Source organism: Gracilinanus agilis, chromosome 5 (genome assembly GCF_016433145.1).
Source record: "Gracilinanus agilis isolate LMUSP501 chromosome 5, AgileGrace, whole genome shotgun sequence".
In the NCBI taxonomy this organism is placed as follows: Eukaryota; Metazoa; Chordata; class Mammalia; order Didelphimorphia; family Didelphidae; genus Gracilinanus; species Gracilinanus agilis.
The window spans coordinates 99,169,164-99,181,147 of NC_058134.1; the positions used below are offsets into that span (position 1 = coordinate 99,169,164).

At 43.8% G+C, this 11,984-nt stretch overlaps 1 protein-coding gene across 2 annotated transcripts in view; it reads left to right on the forward strand.

Annotated features, from left to right (window-relative positions):
• The window catches only part of ZNF746 (zinc finger protein 746), a 16,720-nt gene extending 5,202 nt beyond the window's left edge, over positions 1-11,518 (forward strand). The window contains exons 2-7 of one of the 2 annotated variants that reach the window (XM_044678461.1): positions 2,145-2,444; positions 2,574-2,700; positions 5,276-5,389; positions 8,103-8,288; positions 8,804-8,929; positions 10,133-11,518. In XM_044678461.1, coding sequence (XP_044534396.1) covers positions 2,145-2,444; positions 2,574-2,700; positions 5,276-5,389; positions 8,103-8,288; positions 8,804-8,929; positions 10,133-11,193 — 1,914 coding nt within the window. In that variant the 3' untranslated portion in view covers positions 11,194-11,518. The remainder of the gene's footprint in view (positions 1-2,144; positions 2,445-2,573; positions 2,701-5,275; positions 5,390-8,102; positions 8,289-8,803; positions 8,930-10,132) is intronic. The other variant, XM_044678462.1, reaches the window with a different exon arrangement.
• Positions 11,519-11,984: the final 466 nt, after the last annotated feature.

Here is an 11,984-nt window from a genome sequence, read left to right on the forward strand (position 1 = left end):
CCTTTCTTCCTTCTCTCTCACTTTCCCTCCCCACATTTCTGGGTTTCGTTTCCCTCTTCTTTCTCTTTCCCTTCCACATCCCCTTTTCCTCCATCCTTTCCTAGGTCTTCTCCCCTTCTTTCTCTGGCCCTCTTCACTCTCCTCTGTACTTCCCTGCTTGTCTTCATCCCTATTATCTTTTCTCCCTCCCCTCCCTTCCTTCCATTCCTACTTCCTCCTTTCTCTCCGTTTCCTGGCCCCCACAGCCACAAGTTCCATTTTAGTATGGAAAATCCAACTTTATTGTACAGATAACTCACAAACAGCAGTAAAATTCAATGCAGCCAGCTTTTAGGGAGCCCAGCCCAGACCTAGGCTTTGGGAGATAAAGTGACGCTATCCAAGGAGCTGGTGGGTAGCAGGGAGACGTGACATGGGCCCAGAAAACGATTAAATAGCAATATAAGACAATACAAAGGATGTCACAAGGCAGTAGTATGAGTAAGTACTGAGTGGCATAGACAAATGCTATGTGTTCATAGAGATCACTAATCTGGATGAGTCAGAGAAAGGCTTGGGGGGGGGTGGGGAGGAGAATGCTCTGGAGTAAAATATTTGATTGTAGCCCAAGAAGTCCCTAGTTCAAATCAAGCACCCCCCCCCCCCATCTACTGTTTTCTCCCTGACATAATTCCAGTGTAGTAGGAAGAACACTAGATATAGTCATGGGTTCTAGTCTGGTTTTGCTTCTTACTGGGTGAATTTGGATATGTCACAGCCTCCTCATCTGTGAAATGGGTATAGTAAAGAATAGAGAATAAATACTCCTATGATAGAGTATTCTGAGTATCAGCTAAGAACAGTTTCCTAAATCCCAGGGATCTCACTATAATGAACAGATAAATGTCAGTTGTTATATAATTATTCTTATTCAGTACTTCAGGAGTCAGTGGTTTCATTCTTGGAACCCCTTTCTGCTTCTTGTGGGTGTTTGTAGTTGTAGCTAGTTAGTGGTCCTCAGATGACACATACCTGTGAGTCTGTCAAAGCCTTTCTGGCATGGTAGGCTTTGCCAGAGCACTTGTGCCCTGCTGGCAAAGCCTTCAGAAATCCAGGGTCACCTCTACATCAAAGTAAAATGTTACGGTAGGATTTTAGTAAAAATACAGTAATAGTAGCAACTTAACAGAAGACTCCATAGATAAGGTGGATGTTAACTGGGCCTTTGGAAGATGATAAGTGAGAGCAGATTAGGAGAGAAGACATGGGGAGGGGTAGAGGAAAGTGGCTATTTAGAAAGCTCAGAGATGAGAACACATAAGGTAGCCAGAGAGCCAGGGTAGAGAATTTGGGTTGAAATAACAGTGAATGCCTGATGTCAGCAAAATGTCAAAATGTCTATGTCTGCTTTGTCCTGGGAACTTCCCTGGTCCTGAAATCTTTTCATTAAGGAAGTTCTCTCAGCCTATCTAAATCCAACCCATTCTGTAAGGACCAGTCCAGATCTTATCTCCTGAGAATCTCAGAATTGGAGGGGGCCCTAGAGGTCATTTAATGTAATGCAAGAATCCCTTTGATATTAATTCTTGATACATGATTTTAATGCCTCTGACTGAATACCTCTAGTGACCGAGAACTTACTACTTGGTGAAATTCTTTGAAGTCTGACCTCATCTTCCCCTGAATTTCCATAGTGTTTATCATTGACATCATTTATTTAGCACCTCATCAGAATCTGCTTTGTAGCATCTTGGGCTGTTAATTAACTTGGAATAGCATCTAACTTTATCTGGGTATATGGTCTGTCTCCTTAACCAGCTTCTCAGTGGATGATACCACCAGAGCTACAAATGCCTAGAAAGTTCAGTGTGTGCCATACTAGTTGAATGAATAGGCTGTTCTTTGGCTATATCGTCATCATTTCAACAAACGTTTATTGAATACTTACTATGTGTAGGGCACTGTGAGAGTCTGTGGCAAATCTGTCATTCACTTCTTCTCTCCCAAACCTCAGTTTATAGTACTGTATCCTGCAGCCCCATTTTCTAATCCACCCCCTAGCTTGGCTTCCCCCATGCCTTTGACAGTAATAATTCTGGGGCATCCAGCTGGGGAATACTGTAGACAGAAGAAGTGAAACTGGTCTTTTCTATCATTTCCGGGAGATTTCTCCGTGGACAATGGCAGCAACAATTCAGGCCATGGAGAGAAAGATTGAATCCCAAGCTGCCCGCTTATTGACCCTGGAGGGACGGACAGGCACTGCTGAAAAGAAGCTGTGTGACTATGAGAAAATGGCGGTGGAGTTTGGGAACCAGCTGGAGAGCAAATGGGCTGTGCTGGGTACTCTGCTCCAGGAGTACAGGCTGCTGGAGAGGAGGCTGGAAAACATGGAGAATCTCCTGAAAAACAGAAATTTCTGGATCCTGCGGCTACCCCCAAGCAGTAAAGGGGAGGTCCCCAAGGTAATAATACTGGGCCTAGAGAGGAGATGGGTGGATAGGCAGGCAGGCCTCCTGGAACAGAGGGAACAGATGAGGCACTCAGGCTTATGTATACATATATGTGAAAGCAAGTGACCATTGTGGTTCTAGGTGCCCCTGACATTTGATGACGTGGCTGTGTACTTCTCGGAGCAGGAGTGGGGAAAGCTGGATGAATGGCAAAAAGATCTTTACAAGCATGTAATGAGGGGCAACTACGAGACGCTGGTCTCCCTGGGTAAGGTGCCAGACTTCTTTTCCTGGTAGAAGTTATTTATGATCTCTAAAGTCCTGGATCCCACTTCCCTTCTACTGAAATTCTATCATGGACACATAGATAGCAAAAGAAGTTGATCACGGGGGTCAGGAGCCTTCTCTCTCTTTTCTGGTGGCTTGGTATAGTTATGGCCCTAGTTGAACAAAGTCTCAGCTGAGATAGTTGGGATGGTTAGCTAAAGTCAAAGGTTCCCGGCCCTCCCCATGACTAGCCTAGCATTTCATCCTTAGCAGAAAACCTGAAAACAAACTGTTCTGTCACATTAGGGACGAGGGGGTAGTGAATTAGGGTAGGTGAAATAATTGGTTTGAAAGGCAAAGCCTGACTCACTGTTGCCACCTGCCCTAACATCTGGCCTTTTTGTGAGCACTGGGTCCAACTGTACAGTCAGGGAACCTTGATCTAGTGTGAAGATTCTGTACCCTTTGGTGTGACATACAAGGTTGAATAAGAATAAGACTTTATCCTCAGGTAGCTTATACAAAAGTCTATTTGATGAAATGATTCCTAACAATTAAAGCTGCCCCAATGTGTAATGGACTGCCTCAGAAAGAAGCAGGTTTTCATTTAGGTCTTCAAGTAAAAACTACATGACTGTTTGTTAGAGATAGCATAGATGGGGTGAGATGGGAGGAGTGTTTGGTAGTGATTTGATTTGATGATTTCTGAGGTCTCAGTATTCTGTAATATTTGAAGAATAGAGGAAAAAACCAATAAGGGCAGAGTTGAACCTAGAACCTAGGCATCAAGGACACAGAATGTTACAGTGTTAGAAAAAGAGACCTTAGAAATTATCTATTCTTACCCTCATTTTATAGATAAGCAAATTGAGGGCCAGAGAGTTAAAAGAATTTGCCCATGGTTACATAACTAATATAAGCATGTGAAGAGTTAAAAAACAAAACAGCTTCTGGTTAGATTTCCAAATGAACAGTATAGCCAGAGCTATAGGATTTCCAAGTGATCAGGGGAGACTACACAGAGGAGGTCAATCTTGATCTAGACCTTGAAGGATGAATAGGATTGATAGAAGGGTTCTATCATTTACATTGGAACAAAACATGCCAGATCCTGGGCAAAATGATGTAGTGTATCATATACTGGGGGAAAGTAAGGCAACCAACTTGAATCAGAATTCGATTAGTGGGTAGTAAGGGTTGAGACTGAAAAGGAAAATTGACACCAGATGAAGCCCCTGAATGGACTAAGGAATTTATTTTTGCTTTATTTTGTTTTTTAATTTTTATTTTTTTCCCTATCATTGCTTTAAATGAGGTCAGAGATCTTATGAATGTTTTAGGCCTGTTATAATGTAAAATATATTGACATAAAGTACCTTTATTAGTAAAGTAGACTGTAACACTGAATCATTGAACTAATTTTGTAGCAAACAACTCGGCTTGTAGAACACTATGAAATGAAAGAAAACAAAGTAGGAAGCAAGACTTGGGAATGTGCCAGCTCTGGAATACCTTCCCCTTCCCACCTCCACTAATCCATATAGTCCCTATTGTTTAGGGCCCAGAAGGGGGCTTCATCCCCTTGGAGGGTTCTTGTTTTGGTCTGAAATATTTTTACTATAGATTTGATTTGTCTAGTGGAATTGGTTTCTCTGCTGGCCCTGGTCCTGAAATGTCCTTTGCTCACACATATTATTTGCCTGAGAGTTACTAGCTATAATCTTGATCTTGCTGGCAAGCCTGTGGACCAAATACAACCATATTCTTGCTCAAAAGAAGCTTACTGCCCACACGAGTCATTGATCTGTGTTCTGGGAATGAGTACTTAGGTTTATGACCAGGTTCCACATGTCAGACAATATATATTGCCCCCCAATTCAAAGTTCACCCTAGTACTTGGTAGCATGATGGCAGTCGAGTTTTCTCATGTGTAAACAGTAGTGATTAGTTCTCATCTCTCTGTTTCTGCTTCTTGTGAACTTATTAGCCCATGAATTTATTGCTTCTGACCTAAACTACTGGTTAGATAGGGATAGCTCAACTTTCCATATATGCCACAAGTTTCAAGAGTTTTTTTAGCTTTGAAAAGGTGTTATCTATTATGTAATGACACGTGATCTTTTCAGTGTTATGCTCAGGGTTATGTGGAAGGGTGGACTGTCTTTCCTTGAGGAAAATATTTTACATACCCCCGTCTTTGTTTTCCTCCCCTTGACCCTGTGGGCCAAGTTATTAGCAATCTATTTGTTACCAACTAGCATTATTCTACCCTGTTCGTTTCATGTGACTTGATAAGAGCTGTATTCTTTCCCTCCACCTTCCCCTCCTTATTTCATAGTTTTCATTGGTCACTAAATAAATGTCTAAAGGCAACAGTATATTTCCTGTTATGATTTCACCCTGCAATAATTATCTTTAATACACAGTATCTAGGCAAGAACCACTGGTATGCATTACTTTATGAAGAGACCAAGAAACTGTCATCTCTAGGAATCTTTCTTGATTTTGTGACAGTTGCCCAATCTCTGGTCTCTGAGTGGGTGATAGCATTAGCTAACCTCTTTCTCCACTCACAGACTATGCCATTTCCAAACCTGAGGTTCTCTCTCGGATTGAACAAGGGAAAGAACCATGTGGCTGGCGACGTGCAGGTCCCAAGAATCCAGACATCCATACAGACCCAAACCCAGGTGAGAAATTTTGGGGAGAAAGCATAGGAAATGTTTCAGTGGTCAGAAGGAAATGGGAAAGTTAAAAGAGAGAGGAGGAAGAGGACTGCTTTCTGAAAGAAATGTTGAACTTGGAATTCAATTATAGGAGGAAGTTTTCCTCTTATCATTGAGTTATTATGACAAGAGCTTGGAAATGTGGGGAGGTTAGAACAAGGACACCCAAGTCTTAACATGGAAACATATTTCAATTCTTAAAGTATCTAATTTTCTTTTTGATGTGTGTCCTCTTCTCACTGACACTGCTGTGCCTTAGTAAGATGGTCTTTTTGAGTTCCTGTGGCTAAGGACTTCCTCACTTTGTGGTCACAGCTTGTGACCCAACTTAGCTAACCTATGCTTTAAGACCAGTGATGGGCAAACTTCTTTAAAGAAGGGGCCAAAGGAAAGGAAATGCTCATCTGTCAGTCTGTTTCTAAGGCAACTCTTTTGAAGTTTCATTGTATTGTATCCTATTCATTGTATTTGCCAGATTAGGAATAATGTCGCACGGCTGGATAGAACATTTCAGGGGGCCGCATCTGGCCCACAGGCCATAGTTTGCCCATCATTGTTTTAGACGATGGATGCTGAATCCATTGTGGGGCCCATGTTCAAAGTCTTGCCACCTGGAAAGGACTTGCAAGAACTTATACCTAATGGCTGGCCTGGCCTTCAAGGACCCAAAGTCATCTTTGTTCTATAGGGAGATTAGAGAGGCTGAGGATTCCTCATTAGCAGAACAGGAGCCTTCTGTGAATTTTGCAATTTCTTTGGTATTTAGCTCACTAATGTCAACATAGGACCCATTATTTCCCTCATTGTCTTTTTTCATGATGCTTGACATTCCATTCCTTTGACTTATTCCTTCGAGTTTAAAAGCTTTTTTTTTTTTTTTAAAGCCCTTAACTTCTATCTTAGAATCAGTATTAAGTATTGGTTCTAAGGCAGAAGAATGGTATGGGCCAAGCAGTGGGTATAAAGTAACTTGCCCAGGGTCACATAGCTAGAAAGTGTCTGAGGTCAGATTCAAATCCAGGACCTCCCATCTCCAGGCCTAGCTCTCAATCCACTGAGACATCTTGCTGCTTTTTAGTCTTACAGAACATCCTTCTCACCATAAACTAACATCTTAGGCGGGTTACTCTCTAGCATGAGACATTAAAGCCTTCAAGAATGGAATTGGGAGAGAGGACAAGATCAGGAGGGCAAAGATGAACAGCAAAGATGGAGGACACCCAAGAAAAATTTTGCATCTTTCACAATTTTCTCATGGACCAAAAAAAAAAAAAAAAAAAAAAAAAAATGGAAAGCACTCCCATTTGAAAAAACAAATTGGCTGCAAAAAAATTAGTGCTGTTTCAAGAGGGTGGGACTGAACAACCAATTGAATTCAAGGTGTACCTCAATATCTCTTTAAATGTAACAGACCTCAACATCCAGTTAGTGCCTTCAGAAAAAACCTCGAACAAATGTGAACTGCCAAGTCTAGCTGAAGAAAGAGACTGCAGTGTGTACCGCCACATTTCTCTCAGGCTTTAGGATCATAGATCTAGAACTCAAATGTACCTCATCTAGTCTAACCCCCCTCACTTTACAGATGAGAAAACCAGAACCTAGAACATGGAAGTAAATTTCCCTGGGTCAGACAGCTAAGTGTCAGAGCTGGGATTGCTGGATGCCACAAATCATCTTTCTCCTATACTATGTGGCCTCTATTCCAAGGAGATTAGATGCTGTAGACATGATCTGTCTTCCTGTATCATCCCTTTCAAGTTGTTGAGGATAAGCTGACTGCTCACTAGGGAGATGAAAACTGGTTTCTAGAGCTGCTGAAGTGCCTTTCTTTCCCTTTTGGAAAATGACTCTTGGGCAAATCACCACCCTGAATGTTTTCCCTTTTCCCATACACTTAGCCTCATTTTCACCATTCTTTAAGAAGCTCAAGTTCTTCCTTCATAAAGCCTTTCTGTCTATTCCGTAGCTCTTGGTACTCAAAATCTGTACCACACAGGCCTGACCTTAAACATCCTATGTTCAGTTCAATTCAGTGAACAGTTATCAAGGGTCTTCTGAGTGCTGTTAGACCTGGAGATACAAAGACAAGAATGAAAATGAAACAAGTTGTTCACCCTGTTTGATATGGCTTGATTTTATCTTCCTAACTAGGCAGCAAGCTTCCTGGGTTCTATATCCCACTATTAAATATGCTCACTACTGTTGAGGACTTTGGTAATCATGCATTAGAGATTCAATAAACTGTTGTAAAGTTGCCAGGCAAGGCAACAACACAGTCACAATTAGAACTCAGAGCCTTGGGTGTGTGTGTAATAGTCTAGGTTCTTACATCATAATAGTCCCTTACGTCTATCCTTTTCAGAGTCTTTTAACATCTGTTATCTCATTGTACGGCTTTTATAATAATTCTGTGAGGTAGGTGAGGGTACAAATTATTATCCCCATTTGACAGATGAGGAAACTGAGGTGAACTGAGGTGAAGTGTCTTGCCTCCTTTCTTATTAGAACATCATGTAAAATTGGTCCCAATTTTCCCAGAGGGGAGGGGCCTCCCCAGCTCCTTCCTCTCTGCCTTTTTCAAAACCCAGCAGGTCCTTCTTCCTTTCTTCTCTAGTCTATGTGTTTGAACCCTATGGAGGATAAATGAATAAATCTGCTGTCTTTATCTTTCATGCAGGGTCTCCTGTTCCTGCTCCTGACCTTTTACTTCAGATCAAGCAAGAAGGAGAGCTGGGACTCCAGGGGCAACAGGCTTCAGGGGTAGAGGCATGGGTGGCCAGTCAGCCAGACACAGGAGAAGATTCATGGGCTTTAAGTCAACTGAACTCTGGGGCAGCAGAACTCTCTACTGATGTTAGTCCTGGTGAGTAGCTGAGACAGGCCGGCTGAAGAGAAGCCAAGGAGCTAGGAGTTAGTCTCAGAGGAAGGTGCTGGGACACAAATGGTGGGGGATGGTGACTCTGATAAATAAATAGCCATCTGGCCTTAATGGTTTAGACCTTTAGCTGCCTGAAGACCAAACCAAATGACTTCCAGAAGCTTCTAGCTCCTTTGATTTAATGATTACCAACTTCTTATCCTGGCTTTTCATATGACATTTTGTCTTGCTTGTGCCCCTTGGGCCAGTGTTCTCTCTTTATTCCCAAGGGACTCCATGGATGAAGATGGAACTATCCAAAAGTTCTTGGGAAATGTTCTAAGAGAAATGTTGTTGGGGGTGGTAGTAGAGAACCATTGTGGTTCTTCAGAACCCTTCCAACCTGAGGTATCAGATGCAGGATCTGGTCTATTTTTCTTTCCTGGTGGTTTACCATTTCACCTTTCCCTTCCTCCACCATCAGCTTCTCTAACCAGCATGCTGGTCTCTCCTGTCTACAGGTATGCATCCCAGCTTTTCCACTGCCATCCCAACCAATTCGTGGCAGGCAGAGCTCCCACCCCACCATCCTTCATCAGCATGCTCAGATGGAACCTTGAAACTCAGTACAGTGGCCTCTTCTGAAGGTATGGGGGGAACTGGAAAGAAGGGAATGTTGTACCTATAAAACACATTTGTAATCCTGAAAGTATCTTTAAAAATATCAGCAAATAGGAGCTTCAATTTTAGAAAGAAAAAAAACCGTCTGCTTTGGTTATAGACATTAGAATGCGCTTAAAAGTGTTAACTAAAAGATGTGCTTACGAGTGTTAGCTAAGGACTTTTTATGTGCCAGGCACTAGGCTAAGCACTTTACAAATTTATCTCATTTGATCCTTACAGCAGCCCTGGAAGGTGGGTACTGTTATTATCATCCCCATTTTATAGAGGAGGAAATTGAAGTAAACAGAGACCAAGTGATTTTCACAAGGTCATACAGCTAGTGTCAAAGGCAAGATTTAAATTCAGGTCTTCCTGACTCCATCCAGATCCAGCACTCTGTCCTTTGTGCCAGCTAGCTAAACCCAGTTTCTTGCTGAAATGTATGTGTATTTTAAAAATTTCTCATGTGAAATACTTTTTAGGGAGGGGGACTAGATCTGTGATCTCAATGCCACAGGGAACTTGCAATAAGGAAATTCCCTCTTAACAGTGCAGATTGGCATGTGTTGTGCAACTTGTATTCCTAGAGAGAGTTTTCTGAGGAACTTGGAGATTTGGTGACTTGCCCAGGGTCCTCCTGCAACTGTTAGTTATCAGAGACAGTTTGTGAACCCAGATCTCCCTGACTTGGAGGTTGCTCTGTTTACTCTACCAGGCTGCCTCACATGAAGATGAAATTAAAATGCATTTACAGAAACTCAAACACACTTTTCATTTACCTAATCCTCTGCATCAAAACAAACCATTTGAATTGTTAGTGACATCAATGGAATCCAGATGAATAAATTAGCTAATTATATGTCCTGTTGTGGACATTAGCTTGGTAAAACATCTGGAAACACCTATCCTTCTCCCTTTGAGAAAGTTTTGTGTTTTTGACTTCACACACAAGATGGGCTTCAAAAATCTGCCTGCCTCTGTCTGTGGTGGCTGCATACATAGGTGCTTAGCTAATGTTGAGAAATGAGGAGCTTCAGAGTTAAAGCGGTCATTGGAAGGGGCCAATTCCTGAGATCTAAACATCCTACGTCCCTCACTCATCTGTCCAAGCTCAGTAAATGAAGTAGTGACATCTGGACTCTGACTCTGTCTCTCTGTCTCTCTCTCTTTCTTTCTCTCTCTCTCAGCGGATGTGAAAATCGTGATCAAAACGGAGGTCCAAGAGGAAGAAGTCGCTGCAGCCGCAGCGCCAGTCCATCCTGCCCACCTGGAGGCCCACGGGGCCCTGTTTGAACCAGGCCAAGTGTCTAGGCTCTTTCCCAATACTGTCCCGGACACAGCCTGGGAGAATCAGGGTAACCCGTTTCCTTCCCAGGAAGCCCTGCTGGGGCTGAGGGAACCTGCCCGGCCAGACAGAGATCTCGGTGAGCTCAACCCCCTCATGGCTCAGGAGGAAACCCTGCCCGGAGACTGGCTGTTTGGGGGGGTCCGGTGGGGATGGAACTTAAGGTATAAGCCTCCTATGGCCCTCCCCCCAAGGACTGGTCCAGAGGGGCTGACTTATTCCACCCCAGATCATGGCGCAGGCTCCCTGAATCCCAGCCAGAGCCCCAGACCCTACGGCGAATCCTGCAAGTACCCTGGCCGGACAAAGGGTTTTGGCCACAAACTGGGGCTTAAGAAGCATCCACCAGCGCCCCCTGGGGGCCGGCCCTTCACCTGCAGCACGTGTGGAAAGAGCTTCCAGCTGCAGATCAGCCTGACCATTCACCAAAGCACCCACCAGCGGGGCTGCGCCAGGTCGGGCCAGGACTCGGCAGCCCGGGATGGGAATGCCCTGCGCTGTGGGGAATGTGGACGGTGCTTCACCCGGCCGGCCCACCTCATCCGACACCGGATGCTCCACACAGGTGAGCGGCCGTTCCCCTGCACCCAGTGCGAGAAGCGTTTCACCGAGCGCTCCAAGCTCATCGACCACTATCGCACCCACACGGGAGTGCGGCCCTTCACGTGCTCAGCCTGTGGCAAAAGTTTTATCCGTAAGGACCACCTGCGCAAACACCAGCGTAACCACACAGCGGGGCCCAAGGGGGTGGCCCTGGGACCACCCCTCCCACCAGCCACCGGCAGCCTCCCAGATCCTTTTAAGAGTCTTGGCTCCAAAGGACCATTGACCCCAACGGAACTGGCGAGTGACTGGACTTACGGTCTGAATGCCCTAGGACCTACAGATGGCAACAGTCTGTGAGGTTTGGCAGGACTGGAGCTGGGCAGCTCCCTACCCTCGATGCTGCCAGGTTCACAAATCGAAAAAATAAAATTTCCAGATACCAGGATATTAGAAGGAGGATGGAGACAGCAAGAAGGGCAGATATGAAAAGAAAATAGCAAATGTGAGATGACAAATAGTAGTCACCTAAAATTGATCATGATGAGGAGAGCTGTCAATAAAAATTCCACTTGCAAACAAAATAGAATTCTTAGATTGTGCATTCGCACTGTAGAATTTTTAATAATTTAATATGAAACTTTAATTTTTTATCCCTAAATAAAAATCCAGGAAAATAATAGCAGCAATGACTTACCTTTTTGCAGCCTTGGGCAAGTCACTTTCTCTGAGTCTTTGTTTCCTTGTCACCAAAATGGGGTTGTCCTCAGAGGTCCCTTCCAGTTCTGACATCCTGCAATTTGACAAGATGGAAAAAAGCATGTTAACTTTTAAATTGGAGTCTCATCTAGAACTCTCTACCAAATGTGAAAGTGAAAGACTGGATAGGGCCAGGAGGAAGGACAGAAAGGACCAGACCCAGCCCTGGACAGAGCTGGTTTTCCTAATATCAGAAAAGTCTTAATTATTTAGTTGTCATTGCTGCAGGTTTGAAGGTCCAGATGTCAAGATGCTAGCTTTGACCCCTTGGTAGCAATGAGTTCTCTGGTTTTTCAGCATCTTGGTCCATTGCTGTGATGGTGGAAACTGGGGAAGAAGGCATTTGGGTGCTTTGCCACCCTATGCTGGTGTTAGGAGGGAAGGCCACCTGT